General features: G+C 46.0%; 1 protein-coding gene across 3 annotated transcripts in view; it reads right to left on the bottom strand.

The window, feature by feature from the left end:
- Window positions 1–15,423, bottom strand: part of LOC145359042 (acid-sensing ion channel 2-like) — a 1,204,124-nt gene that overhangs the window by 57,872 nt on the left and 1,130,829 nt on the right. For all 3 annotated transcript variants that reach the window (XM_080213397.1, XM_080213396.1, XM_080213398.1), the window contains 2 exons: window positions 9,837–9,987; window positions 6,433–6,489 (listed from right to left, as the gene is read on the bottom strand). In XM_080213397.1, coding sequence (XP_080069523.1) covers window positions 6,433–6,489; window positions 9,837–9,987 — 208 coding nt within the window. The remainder of the gene's footprint in view (window positions 1–6,432; window positions 6,490–9,836; window positions 9,988–15,423) is intronic.

Raw genomic sequence — 15,423 nt, 5'->3', positions numbered from 1 at the left:
CTGTTCGGGAGCTCTGCGCATGCGCAAAGACCCCAAACTATTAGGCTGCAGTTTGTTGGCCAGCTCGATAACTGGCCAGCCCGAGACTCCGGCTGCCCCTCATGATACCTCCAAGGCCCAATTGCGACCTGCATAAGCATTTCTGGGCCAGCCCCAACACCCTCCCCAACCCCTGTCCCGGAGCACTGCAATCTCCAGCCCACCCCCATCCCAGCAGTGACGATTGTCCCACCCCCCCCCCCCAACTCCCCCCCTGCTGGCCACCCCCCCCCCCAAGAGGCAGAACCCCCATACAGGAGGCAGACCCCCCCAGTAGACCACCCCACTCCCCCCACAAGCCCCCACAGCCCGCCCTGATTGCTGGCCTCCCTCTAGTCCTGACTGATCCTATCTGCAGAGCGGCAGCGGAATCCTCCCATCCCCATCAATCGCTCCACGGCCCCACCCAAAATAGGTCTCCCCCTTGGCCCTGCCCCCTTGGCACTGCTCGATGCCTGGTGGGCAGTGCCAAGGTGCCCCCTGGGCATGGGCACTTTGCCACTTGAGCAGTGCCGGTGGCACAGGCTGGCACTGCCAGGTGCCCATGCTCAGGGGGCACCACCCCTGCCAACTGACCCCCTGAGTGGCCCGATTGCACCCCCCCCTTCACTCTGGTGGGGTCTCCCGCTAGTAGCCCGCAGCTCTGGAGCTATTCTAAACCCCGCTGGAGTGAAATATTCCTGGCAGGGTGGGAGATGCTATCGGGCCCGGAGAATTCTGCGCCGGGTCTGAGAATGACATTTAAATAAAATCAAAAACAGATTAAATTACTTACCTCGCTTCCCACTGGTTTCCAGAGCTGTCCCGACTGCACCTGTCTCCGGCTGTGGGAGCCGCACATGCCTCGGGAACACATGCGTGAATCCCACAAAAAGGCCGACACACGCATCTCCCAATCTGACACCCCAAAAATCGTACATATCAGGATGAGAGAATCGGGCCCTGTCTGCACCTGCGCAATGGCACACTCTGCTACTGCAGCAACCATTCTGGCGAGTTAAGCCCCAACCACTCCATCTAGCGGCTAGAAACGGTTTAGTCCAAGTTCTCCTTCCCTAAGTGCATCAGGTACTGAATTTGGACTTGCCCAAAAAACGGATCTGAAACTCTCCCATTCTCACGCTGGCTGGGCACTTAGACATTGATGTTTTAAAGCACAGTCAATAAAACCTGTTACACACTTTAGAAATGAGTATCATCTCTGTGAGGATCTGAGATATAATATCGACAGCAGTTAGAATTTGGAAAGCACTGCCTTCGAGTATAGTGGAAAAAGATTCTGGCTGTCAAGAGAGATGGATCATTATCTGCAGGGAAATATTTTCAGGGTTATCGGGAAACGGCGGGTCAATGTACTAGGTGAATTGCTCTTGCTGGAGAGAACAAAGGGCCGAATGGCCTTCTTCTATGCCTTAGGAATTTTATGGTTCCACGATTCTATAAAATTAAATTTCACACCACAAAATACCTTCATTTACTACACTGATATTCTTTGATATATGCAGGTACATTACTAACGTGTGACTTAGCTCTACGGCGTAGGGATGGTAGTGCCTCGTGTCGCAATATATCCAGTACTTGTTATGGAGACACCAGTGGTGGAGACGGAGCAGGGCTGAGCCTAGCATCAAAGCCCTGAATTATTGGGAACATCAAGAAAAATCTGGATTTTTCAGCTTTGAAGGATGTGTCCCAACATATATGGGGAGGGTGCAGAGGGTGTGCAAAACAACCGAGGAGTCTGCCAAGGCTGTATATGTGGAAATCCTGCTGAACTTCAGGGCTTCATTATCTTTTTTTTCGTTCTGTCTCCTGCTTGGCAACTGACTAAATTGATGACCAGTCGATAGTCAACAGCAGCAGGACTCGTAGAAATGGCACCTGGCAATCGGGAGATGGATGTTGTCAGTGATCCAGGTGGAATTGTAGAACCATAGACTCCCTACAGTGTACAAGGAGGTCATTTGTCCCATCAAGCCTGCAGCGAGGCCCCATCTCTGCAACCCCAGGTATTTACCCTACTAATCCCCCTGACACTATAGGGCAATTTAGCATGGCCAATCAACCTAACCCGCACATATTTGGATTGTGGGAGGAAACTGGAACACCAGGAGGAAACTCACACAGACACGGAGAGAAGGTGCAAAGTCCCCAAAGACAGTGACCCAAGGCGGGAATCGAAACCAGTTTCCTGGCGCTATGAGGCGGCAATGCTAACCACTGTGCCACCTTGCCCCCCCCATGCTCCTATATATATAGAAAGGTGGAAGGAAGGAAGAGTCCATTGGAGCTGGAAAGACGTAGCTGGGAGTAGGGGTGGAGAGGGGAGGGGGAATGTCGAAAATCATGCCCAAGGAAATAAAGAGGTTGTATTTGGAATGAGGAGGCCTAAAGTTACCTTGTGCTGCCTGGGAGAAGCATCCTGCTCCTCCTGATTCACAAGAAGAGTAGAAGAAGCATTTACTTTGTGGAGCTGGCATTTTCCACCTCCTGTCCTATTTTCTCCAACTAAATAAATTATCTCGACCCTCCAACAAGTCCCAGTCCAGGTACAGAAATACCAAAAAAAAAACAATGGAATCTATCCAATTAAATTCTGCTGCTAGCAACATGCAGTATTAACAGAGAGCGGCTTCGCCAATTATGGAGCTGTTTGTAAACACTTGAAAATTTAATTTTCCAAATAGGAAATGGAGTGTGGGGGCAGTAAATTAGGAAGTGACTGTGCACGGCACTGATGTAATCATTTTTAACTAAAGCTGTCAAATGCTAACAACTAAGAGACGGTTTGGCATGTTTACAACACATGTATAATCCTGCTACTACACTCCTGAATACATCAAAGGGATTTGTGTCCTTTCATCTGGTTGTATATTATACCGGTTAACTGTTTGGTTAAGTCATCACAGCCTATGCCCCATTTTATGTCTGCTCCTGAGGGCTGGACCCTTTCTCAAAGATAGCTTCAAATTTAGGTGCTTCGCCAGACATCAAAACTATCGTGTTTGCACTCGACTCTGTAAGACTCGGCTGTATCTGCTTCTGATCTGCTGCTCTGTTGCTTCAAGCTTAAAGGGGCTTTGATCAGTTTGCAATCCTTCCTTCAGCACCGCTCTTCCCTGCTGAGCCTGTGACTGGCCTCCAGCTTCGACTGGGTTCTCAGCTTCTGTGGGAACTAGCCGGAGAGACACTCTCTCGTATCCAAGTACATTCCTCTGACGCTTTCAACTTTGCTGCGGTTTACTCCTGCATTCTGCGTATCCCGTGCATCTTCATTCCCATGGGACTGAATGCAGTTTTCAACATTCAAACAGCTTCTGCACTTTGCTCGGCTGCCACGTCTGAACTTGGACAACAGTTTGATAAACTGTGTAAATTCAACTCTTACCTAAGTCAACTTTATCTAACCATGGGACAGTGCTTAGCACTGCTGCCTCAGAGCGCCAGGGACCTGGGTTCAATTCCCAGCTTGCCTGTGTGGAGTTCGCACTTTCACCTCCTGTCTGTGTCGGTTTCCTCCGAGTGCTCCAGTTTCCTCCCGCACTCCAAAGATGTGTGGGCCAGGTTAATTGGCCATGCTAAATTGACCCTGGTGTCAGGGGGATTCGCAGGGTAAATGAGGATTGCATCGTCACTGTTTCCCTCGCTCAGTCTCTGCATTAAATCACGTCACATTCTTGTTGATTTCAACTTCAATCTCAATTGATTAAATTTTGTTTTTTATGAGATCACTGTCCTTTGCTCCACCTCCCCCCAAACCTCTCTGCATATAAACTCCTTGATCCATATTCACAACCATCCCCTTGATCTTATCACCAAATGTAGCCTTGCTACTGCTATCGGCACTCCAATCACAGATAAAGCCACCTTTGATCACCTTATTGTATCATTCCCCACCAACCTACTCCTCTCCCCTCCACTCCTATTTCCTTCTATATCTGCTTCTGGAAACAGCTCGCTCCCAAGTCACTTCATTTTCAAAAGCCCAAATATCTAGACTTTGAATCCCCATTCATTGCAACAAATCTGCAGCGAACAATTCGCCACCCTCCCCCCCCCCACCACATCTTTAATAGCTTAGTGCACATTACCATTATCCCCTCACACAAGAATTGCTCCTCCAGCGTGGCCCCATGCCTACCCTCTGCTCTCTTAAGTATAAGGCATGAGAATGGAAATGCATTTATCATTAAGGTTTTAAGCTATCTAGTCAGCTGCCTCTGCCGCTGGCCTCTCTTCCCCCAGCCCACTAGGTCAAACCTTACATTTCTGCTTCTGAAATCTGTTACTATGTTTTCACTCACAGGAAGTCCCATTTCCCCTCACACCTCTGTGCTCATTGACCTACACTGGCTCCTGGAAAAGCAGTGCCCTGATTTAAAAAATCTCATCCTCGTTTTCCTTGTTCTCTCTATCCCTCTGCTCCTCCCTATCTCTGTAATTTACCCCAGCTCCCACAGCTATCCAAGATCTCTGCACCTTAATTCTGGTGTCTCCTGCACGCCAATAATAAAAGAATATAAGAACCAGGAGCAGGAGTAGGCCATGTGGCCCTTGGAGCCTTCTCCGCCATTCAATAAGATCATGGCTGATCTTTTCATTGACTCAGCTCGACTTACCTGCCCGCTCACCATAACCCTTAATTCCTCTACTGTTCAAAAATTTACCTGTTCTTGCACCACTATTGGTAACTGTGCCTTCAGTTGCCTGGACACCTTCCCTACAGTCTTCAGCTATGTAAATGCACTCTCCTCCCTTAAGACACTTCTTAAGTTGCATCTTTTGACAAAACATTTGACTATCTCCTTCGTGATTCAGTGTCATACTTTATTTTATAATACTTCTGTGAACCCTTGGGATGTTCCGTTACACTAAAGGTACTGGAAATGTAAGTTGCTATTGTGTTCTTTCATCCTTGCCTTAGCCCTGAATTCAAGAAGGAATTCAGAGAGAATCATAAAATTAAAAAGTCCTTACAGTGCAGAAGGAGGCCATTCAGCTCATCAAGCCTGCACCGACAACAATCCACCCAAACCCTATCCCTGTATTTACCCTAGCTAGTCCTCCTGACACTGAGGGGCAATTTACCATGGCCAATCCACCTAACCCGCACATCTTTGGACCGTGGGAGGAAACTGGAGCACCCGGAGGAAACCCACGGGGACAATGTACAAACTCCACACAGGCAGTCACCTGAGGCCAGAATTGAACCCGGGTCCCTGGCACTGTGAGGTAGCAGTGCTAACCACTGTGCCATCATGCCACCCATTATCCCTTATGGATTGGAATTATCCCTAGTGTCCTGGCCAATGTTGGTCCCTCAATCAACATTACAAAATAGATTATCTGGTCAGTATGATGTTGTTATTTGTGGTTTAGCCATTCACCTTTAGACCTGGTTGCATCATATAAAGAACTATTGGGTCCTGCTTTTGTATGTGTCATATGTGTCTAGGTTGGTAGCAGCCTCACCTCTCAGACTGAAGATTATGGGTTCCAGACCTACTCCAGGGCTTAAGCACAGAAGTCAAGGCTGAAATTCAAGTGCAGTCCTGAGGGAGTTCTGTAGTGTTGGAGGTGCTGCCTTTCAGCTGAGCCACTAAACCGAGGCCCCTTCCACCTCTTCAGGTAGACGTAAAAAATCCTGGGGAAGAAGTGCAAAGGAGATATCTCCAATGTTCTGGCCAATAGTTCTCCCTCAACCGATACCACAGACAGCAGATTATCTGGTCGTTCTTACACTGCCGTCTGTGAGCAAACTAACTGCCATGATTCCTGTTACAACAATGACTAGAATTCAAGAGTACTTCATTGGCTGTGAAATGCTTTGGGATGTCGGATGGCTGTGAGAAGCTCACTGTTAAAAGTTTTCAGGACATTGAGGTATATTTATGAACTGCAAAAACTATGTTCAGATATGCAGCAAAGGGGTCAAGCTCCGATCTGTCTCTATGCTCTGAAATGTAGACAGTTCTGCCCAAAATAAGACTGATCCCTACATGAGGGCCATGTGTTCTTTTACATCACAATGTGAATAATACGGTATTCAGCCCCACATTGATCTATACCTCCAAAACCCTTACACTGCAGCTGTACCTTCCACCTCCAATGTCCTAAACCTCTCTGTCTCTCTTCCTATTTTTTGGCCTTTAAGACACTTTTAAAAGCTATCTATATGACCTAGCCTTCAGAATGGAGGAGCGGACTCTATGGGCCGAATGGTCTGCTTCTGCTCTTATGTCTTACAGTCTATGTGGTTTGGTGTCAAGTTTTGTTGATAAATACTCCCATGAAGTGCTTTGTGAGCTTTATTATGCTATAGGCGCTATATAAATGCAAGTTATCCTTACTGTTAAATCATACAGTTCAACAAACTGAGGTGGAACAACTCACCTAATGTGGGTTCTGCACATTCCTTGTACTGCTCAGGGGTGCAGTAATGGGCGTCACCTGGAATGAAAATCAGTCGAAAGTCACCATATAATCTTGATATGCAGCTTTGTTTTGTGTTTGTCTTTACCTAAAATGGTCGGTAACAAACAATGCAATATTCAGTCATTTCTTCCAATAATTGTTGTGGCAATGTAGATTGTTTGGTGGGTTCGGACAGGATGACATTAAATTCCCCAAAAAGTCTACAATTGTTCTTTCTTGGACTAATTCAAAACTAATTCCTTTGGTCTACTCTATCCACTGATCTGTACCTTCCTCAGTTTCTCCACTTTTTTGGGAGAGGATGCTTCAAGCCATTCTTGGGTTCTTCAGGTCAGAACTAAATAGGTTTGAACCCTATGAGGTTTGGTGGACAATCAACTGCAGACTAGAAATACAATCCTTAAAGCTCTGCTATGGTTTTATCATCTAGTGAGATTAAAGAATCCAGGGATTATGGTTAGTGCAGTGCAGTACAGTTATTATGAACCTAATACTATAATGATCCAATGACTCAATTCCAACATTAATTATTCCAGGCAACTGAAACACTTCCAACAGCAGTTCTAGACTTGTTAAAATAAATTTGCCCAGTCGGTTGCTTAGATGAGTGCAGGGAATTATATGAAGAGGCATTGGCAAAGTGAGTGGGCAAAATTATGACATGAGTTCAACATAAGGTCATCCACTTTGGATTCAAGAAACATGAACTGGAATATCTTCTTGCTAGTGAAGAGAGACGGGCTGAGATTTTCAGGATTCCCCCTCGATGGCAGAGGCAGCTTGACATTGGTCACTAGTGGGATCTTCCGATCTAGCCAAAGACAATGGCCATTTGTATTGCTCGCTGGTTGCACCACCAGGGAACGCCATTGGGGGGGTTCCCTCCAGCAATACTGTAATGTCCCACTGGCAGAAAGCGCTGGAAAATCCCATCTTAGGAAGCAATGGGATTTGGGTGTCTATATAGAGAAGTGACTAAACACCAGTGCCTGGGTGTAAAAAGTATCCAGAAGGCTAATGGAATGATAATCTTTATCTCGAGGGGGTTAGAATTCAAAAGTCAAGAATTGATCTAACCATTGTGCAGAATCTTGGCCAGACTTGGCCAGAATGAAAGCAGGTCTTAAAGAGTTCAACTTTCAGGTCAGATTTTTAAAATATTCTCTCACTGGACGTGGGTTTCATCGGCAAAGCCATCACTTGTTGCACATTCCAAATTTCCTTTGACAAGGTGGCAGTGAACTGCCTTCTTGAAGTGTTGCAGTCAATGTGGGTTAGGTATACCCACATCGCTGTTAGGAAAGTAATTCCAGGATTTTGGTCCAGTGAATGAACAGCACTACAGGGTGGTGTGTGTCTTGGAGAGGTAATTGAAGGTGGCGGTTTACTATGTGTTTGCTGCTCTTTTCTATCTAGGTGGAAGAGGGCACATACTTGGATGCTACTGTTGAAGGAAAGTTTGCTGCAGTGCATCTTTTAGATGGTACACACAGCTGTCACTGTGCACCATTAGTGGAGGGAATGAATGTTGAAGGAAGCGGATGGCATGTCAATCAAGTGGACTGCTTTATCCTGGGCGCTGTTGAATTTCTCGAGTGCTGTTGAAGCTGCACTGATCCAGACAAGTAGACAACATTCTATGATGTCCCTCACTTGTGCTTTGCAGATGGTGGACAGTCTTTGGGGAGTTACGAAATGGATTACTCACCTCAGAATTTCCAGCTTCTGACCTGCTCTTGGGGACACAATATTAGCTGGTCCTGTTCAGTTTCTGGTCAATGGTAACCCCCATGATGGGAAATTTGGCACTGCCATTGAATGCCAAGGGGGGATTCTCTTTTGTTGGAGCCTGTCATTGCCTGGCCCGTGTGTGATATCAGTGTTATTTGCCATTCCTCAGCCCAAACTCAATTATTGCCCAGGGCTACATGACACAAACCGTTTCCATATCTGAGTGGTTGCAATCACATTGTATAATCATCAGCAAACATCCTACTTTTGACGTTATGGTGGATAGAAGGGCATTGAAGAAGCAGCTGGAGATAGTTGGGCAGTGATATCCTCGAGCTATGATGCTTGGCTCCCAACTTAGATCTGGTCAGTTGGTTGTGGGATCACTTATCCCTGCCTACAGCAAGCTGCCATCGCTGTTTGGTGTGCAAATAGTCCTGTGCTATAGCTTTACCTGGCTGATACCTCATTTTTAAGTAAGCTTTGTTCTGCTCCTGGCGTGTCCTTTGGCACACTTAATTGAACCAGGATCACCCCTTACCTTGGTGGCAATGGTAGATTAGGAATATATTGGACCATAAGGTTACAGATGGGGTTGAATGCAATTCTGCTACAGCTGATGGGCCATGTTGTTTGGGGGACAATCAAATCCCACAGACAATAAGTGCAATCTTTAAAGTTCTGCTGTGCAGTGAGATTAAAGGATCTCCCCCCTCATGGATGCCCAGTTTGGATCTACTGGTTCTGTTCTGAACCTGTTTCCTTTAGCACAGCTGTAGTGCCACACAACACGTATATACAGCATGGAGATGAGACTTTTGAGTTTAGATGATTGAGCAGTGATATGATCAAGGCATTTGAAATAATAAAGAGATTTGATAGGGTAAATATAGAAAAAAATACACATATCTGATGTGTAAATTGAGTGGCTAAATGTTCTACTTCCGTTTGTATTTCTTAGGTAGAATCCAAGAGATATCAGTGTCTGTGGGATTGTATCCCCAGCATAACCCAATATCTTTTTTTTATTAAGTTGTGGGACATGGGTGTTGCTGGCTAGCCAACATTTATTGCCCATCCCTAGTTGCCCTTGAACTGAATGGCTTGCTAGACCATTTCAAGAGGTAGTTGAGAGTCAACCACATTGCTATGGCTCTGGAGTCACATATAGGCCAGACCAGGTAAGGACGGCAGATTTCCTTCCCTAAAGGACATTAGTGAACCAGATTTTTTTTTCCGACAATCAACAATGGTTTAATAGTCATCAGTAGATTCTTAATTCCAGATTTTTTTTACTGAATTCAAATTCCACCAGCTGCTGCAGTGGGATTCGAACCTGGGTCCTCAGAACATTAGCTGAGTTTCTGGATTAATACCCAAATGATAACACCACTAGGATATCGCCTCCTCATCTTCAGAGGAGAAGGAGCAAAATCTTTGAAGCAAAACAAATCGGTAGTTGACTCCTACAGAAAATGGACAATAACCTTGATGGAAGGAGAAGGACCCTCAAAGCCAATAAAGGTGCATTGATTTCAATTATTCTTTTAAAATTCACTTCCTGACCATTAGAATGCCTCCCAGCAGACCTCAAAACACTAAGAGTAGGAGCTCGGGCATTCTTTACTCACCTGGCATGTGTACCATCCGACAGTTGCAGTTCTCCACTAGGTACCTTGTTTCACAGTCAATCCTACACGCTGTGATGCTATAGCTTGGGAAAAAGTCAGTGTTGACAGTTGAAGATTGGCAGTCACCCCAGGGCGGAGGCAGGTATATAAGCTGCAAGCATAAACATACGGACATTAACCTTCCCAACAAAATCCTTGATTAGGTCACATTTCTATTCTATGAAGCGTTAGAACAAACAGAAAAGAACCACAGGTTTGCCACTAATTATCAACCAGTACTACATGTACCTATCTGTATAACAGCTGATAAACTCTTCCAAACCTTTGTGCCTCTGCCTTCTTCCCACCTCCTCAATGTATTTAACTTTAAACACAACTCACCTCATGGAGTTTGGAGTAACAATGTTTAATATTTATTAGTACAATATTTAATAGTACGTTGATCTCTTTCTCAATGTCAGTAAAATGAATGAGATGTTCTTCAACGTCAGGAAGTGGGGGACATGCCCCTGTCTACACCAATGGGGATGAAGTGGAAATGGTCGAGAGCTTCAAGTTTCTAGATGTCCAGATCACCCAACAACCTGTCCTGGTCCCGCCATATCAATGCTATAGTTGAGAAAGCCCACCAATGCCTTTATTTTCTCAGGAGGCAAAGGAAATTTGGCATTTCTGCTATGACTGTCATCAACTTTTACAGATGCACCATAGAAAGCATCCTTTCCGGATGTTTCTTGGTATGGCTCCTGCTGTGACCAAGACCGCAAGAAACTACGAAGGGTTCTGAACAAAGCCCAGTCCATCATGCAAACTAGCCTCCCATCCACTGTCTCTGTCTGCATTTCCCAATGCTTTTAAAAAGCAACCAGCATGATCAAGGGTCCTACGCACCTGAGACATTCTCTTCCACTTTCTTCCATTGAGAAAAAGATGCAAAAATCTGAGGTCACATACCAACTGACTCAAGAGCAGCTTCTTCTCTGCATCTGTCAGACTTTTGAATGGACCTACCTCATATTAAGTTGATCTTTCTCTACATCCTAGCTATGACTGTAACATTATATTCTCTCCCTTCCTTCTCTATGAATGGTATGCTTTGTCTGTATAATATGCAAGAAACAATACTTTTCACTGTATATTAAATATGTGACAATAATAAATCAAATCAAATTAAAAAAAAGAACTGTGCCAATCAAAATGAACAAGCTCAGGTTAATTTCTTGACAAAAAAGATGACCCAGGGATGACCAGAAAATGTGGTGATAGGGAAATACAGGGCAGAGCGGAGCTGAGGAACCAGCAGGTCTTTCCCTGCCTTCCATTTTCATTAAGTTGAGAAACAATTGATGAAAATGAGAGATACAAAATCTACCCTGTTGGCCTAGATGTGTGGGGTGGACTCAGTGTGGACATGGGAGCCTCAAAGTATAGCACACCGCTTTGTACACCCATGGTTTAGTATGCTTGTGCTCTATATCCCTATTTTAATAGTCTAGGCATTACTCCCAAATGTATAATCGTATAATCAGGTAATTTTGCTGTGACTTCCTGTACCAACTTTTGACAAGCATATTATGCACAATGCTTGAGCTTCTTAGAATCTTAGAATCCTACAATGCAGAAGGAGGCTATTCAGCCCATCGAGTCTGCACTGACCACAATCCCACCCAGGCCCTAAAGGGCAGTTTAGCATGGCCAATCCACTTAACCTGCATATCTTTGGACTGTGAGAAGAAACTCTCTCGGAATATTTTAGTGAGGTTTTATCGGAACATTATCCTGCTCTGTGTTCATAAAGCTTCACTCCTGCTTTTGCACAGAGCTTACCCTTTGAACTTTTGCCATAATTGAGGTAACTATTCCTGCTCACGTGGTTGGATGGACATTTCTGATGATGATAGTGATCAAATTGCAAAGTCTCTCAGGTTGGGTTTTAGGCACCAGTTTGCTGTTGAATGCAGATGCTCACATTGCAATTTCCGACAATGACTTTCTGAAAGGACACTTTTGATCTCATTGCAACCTCTGATGTTAAGTGTCAGAAGGCTGCACTGACAGTGCAATAATAATCAATTCCTACAGTGCAGGAGAAGGACATTCGGCCCTTTGAGCCTGTACCAACAACAATCCCACCCAGGCCCCATCCCCATAAACCCTTGTATTTACCCTGCTGCTCCCCACTAAGGGGCAATTGAGCATGGCCACCAACTTAACCTGCACATCTTTGGATCTGGGAGGAAACCGGAGCATCCAGAGGAAACTCACGCAGACACAGCGAGATGTGCAGACTCAGCACAGGAATCGAACCCGGGTCCCTGGCGCTGTGAGGCAGCAGTGCTAACTACTGTGCCACCGTACCGCCTCATCAAAGATATGTAAGAGGGCATCAGACTAGACCAATAAGCCCGTAGCATGAAAAATGCAATCAAAAATGAGAGTGAATTAGACATTAAGTTAAATTGTTTCAATTGGTTTCTTGCTAATCCCTTTTTCACTTTCACTGACCCCTCTGTCTCAGCTACATTCAAGTATCCATGATTTTGCTCAAATTAAATGCGGTTATGATAACCTGGTACAAATTCTCTGGAGGTGCCGGTTATTTTCACTAAAATAAGCAGCACATCCAACCCTTCCCCCGCCCCCATCCTGATGGGTAGCCTGAGGTTTATAGTTGCAGCACAATAGGTTGGCCTGCCATACGGAATCCAATCAGAGTGCTCCGGATGGATTGGGTCATACACACTTCAGCCTGAGGTTATGCGATGCAGCAACCTGATCTGGCACCTGGCAGAAATAATTGAATTTGGAGTGCACAGCGCCATCCCAACCACATTCAGTTTCGGCCTCGGGTTATGACTTGCAACACGGCAAGCCAACCTGGTGTAATCTAATTGGAATATGCTGCACAGGGTAGCAGGACTATCCTGGGGGTTTACTGAAATTAACTAGGGCACGAATGAGCTATGGCACACAACTTCGATACCTACTGTGTTGTGCTAATCTGGAGGTAGAGTCACCTCTCCAATACATCCAAAATAGTGGCTTGCCTCAACATTGTGCACATTTGACTAATCTCTCTGATATAAGTAAAATCATTGAAGTAACACTGCTGTGTTCATAGAATCCCTCCAGTCCAAAAGGAGGCCATTCAGCCCATCTAGTCTGCACCCACTCTCCGACAGAATATCTTAACCAGGTCCACGACTGTCCTTCTCCCTCCCACCCCCACCCCTCCCACACCTCCCGTTTTAAACCTGTAACTCCATGCATTAGCCCAGTGAATCCTCCTAACCTCTACATATCTTGGAACACTAAGAGGCAATCTATAATGGCCAATTTACCATACCTAACCTGCACATCTTTGGACTGTGGGAGGAAACCAGAGCACCCAAGGTAAACCCACGCAGACACAGGGAGAATGTGCAAACTCCAGTCACCCAAGGCTGGAATCGAACCCAGGTCCAGCTGTTAGGCAGCAATACCACAAAAAATACTGTGTGGAATTTAATCCAGGCCACTGGAAAAGGGAAGATGGCAGATGAGTCTACTACATCAGGGGAAGTAATGGCCTAGTGGTAGACGATTAATCCAGAAACTGAGCTAACGTTCTGGGGACCTGGGTTTGAATCCCACAACGGCAGATGACAGAATTTGAATTCAATAATAAAAATCTGAATGAACACTCTGTGGTGCTGCGGCTTTTAGTTGGTTACAGTGCCTGTCTAGCAAACAAGAGATCTCGGGTTTGAATCCCTACGGTGCCTGCTATTTATGGACACTACAGTGGCACAGTGGTTAGCACTGCTGCCTCACAATCCCAGGAACCTGGGTTCAGTTTCCAGCTTGGGTCATTGTCTGTGTGGAATTTGCACGTTCTCCCCATGTCTGCATGGGTTTTCTCCAGGCGCTCCGGTTTACTCCCACAGTCTGAAAGGCGTGCTGGTTAAGTGCATTGACCTGAATGGGCACCGGAATGTGGCAACGAGGGGAAGTCATTGCAGTGTTACTTACAGTGTAAGTGTTACTTGTGACTAATAAATAAACTTTTTTAACTTTTACTGATGACCATGAAACTGCCATCGATTGTCAGAAAACCCCATCTGGTTCACGAACGTCCTTAAGGGAAGGAAATCTGCCATCCTTACCTGGCCTGGCCAACATGTGATTCCAGAGCTATAGTAAGGTGATTGACTTTCAACTTGCCCTCTGGGCAAGGGCAACTAGGGATGGGCAACAATTGCTGGTTTCATCCAAGGCTCACAGAACTGCATTCACCATTGGGGTCGGGCAGGATATTACAAGGGCAAGGCAGTAAAATTCTGGCAGAAATGTCAGTCAATAGGAAAAACTCCGGGGATTAGGGAAGCATGCAAGTGCCAATGTGTGCAATGTTCACATTCACAGCAGAATGAGATTAGGCTCATTAACGAGCCATTTGACAGCAATTACCTCTAAGCCCACCACAAGTTAGTGGTGGCTTAGTGAGTGTGTGAATTTCCTGTGCCTCCCAGAAAATCCAGTATTTTTTTCCTGCAGCACTGTCAGGGAGATAGGGATGGGTCCTTTGTTCACCAGCACTCAGCATCGGGAGAGGGGCAGGCGCTGAAAGCCAACCTCTGCACTTGCCTCCGAACCCCACACCCTCCCCAGTGTCCCCTGCCCTTCTGGTGAGCTCCGCTTTGCGACCCCTATTCGTCCCCTCTTACCCGTGTCCAGACTGGAATTCTCTGGCCATTCACGCCCTGCCACTGCTGCCAGCGAGAATGGAGAATTTGGCGTTTGGCCAGATCTCTGTTCATTGCAGCGGGACTGGAGAATCGCAGCTGCGGGCGAGGTTGGAGGCTCAGGCCTCCAGTCACAATACCTGGTGCAGTCCCTGCAGCATTGCCGGCAATGACCACCATTCAGAGCTACCAGCCTCTGATGAGTCAGTAGCTCTCAGACACATGAGCCTTCCCCCCAAGCCCCCTGGAACATAAACCCTGCGGAAGATCCACTGCTGGCCAGTTAAGTGCCTGATGGCCTGCTGGCCTCTCAGTGTAGTTAGGTCTCTCCCACAGAAGTTGTTCAGGGCTCCCACTGACACTCCAACTGCTGGATGAGACTCCCTTGGCCCCCCCCCTTAATTGCCAGACTCTGATTCACAACCTCCAACACTAACAGTACAAAATGATGCTTCCCTGATCAGCCCAGATACAGTGATATCCATTCTTGTTCCCGTCACACTTCATATGAGCTATATTGCTCATAATAAAATATAAAGCCTCCCTCGGGGAGAAGGCATCGTCTGCAGCACTATTTATTCTTGTTCTGTACACTTATATCTTTCATTGCTTTCAATTGTGAAATAGTTTCAGCAATCATTGCTTCACAATAACACCAGTTCATATTAATGACCTCCTCAATCCTGTGTACCAGCCTTGGCTCAGTGAGAACCTTCCCTGAGGCAGGATGTTCTGGGTTCACGCTCTGCTCCAAAGACCTAAGCACACAATTCTGGCCAGCATTCCACTGATATTGGGCTAGGTTGTAACTCATTGATCTGCTGCCAGCCCATGGCAGCTTCAGAAGGACACTTGCCATTGGC

The sequence above is a fragment of the Carcharhinus amblyrhynchos genome, chromosome 27 (assembly GCF_965287045.1).
Source record: "Carcharhinus amblyrhynchos chromosome 27, sCarAmb.v2.hapA, whole genome shotgun sequence".
NCBI classification, from domain to species: domain Eukaryota; kingdom Metazoa; phylum Chordata; class Chondrichthyes; order Carcharhiniformes; family Carcharhinidae; genus Carcharhinus; species Carcharhinus amblyrhynchos.
This window is presented reverse-complemented; position numbering and strand designations above follow the sequence as displayed.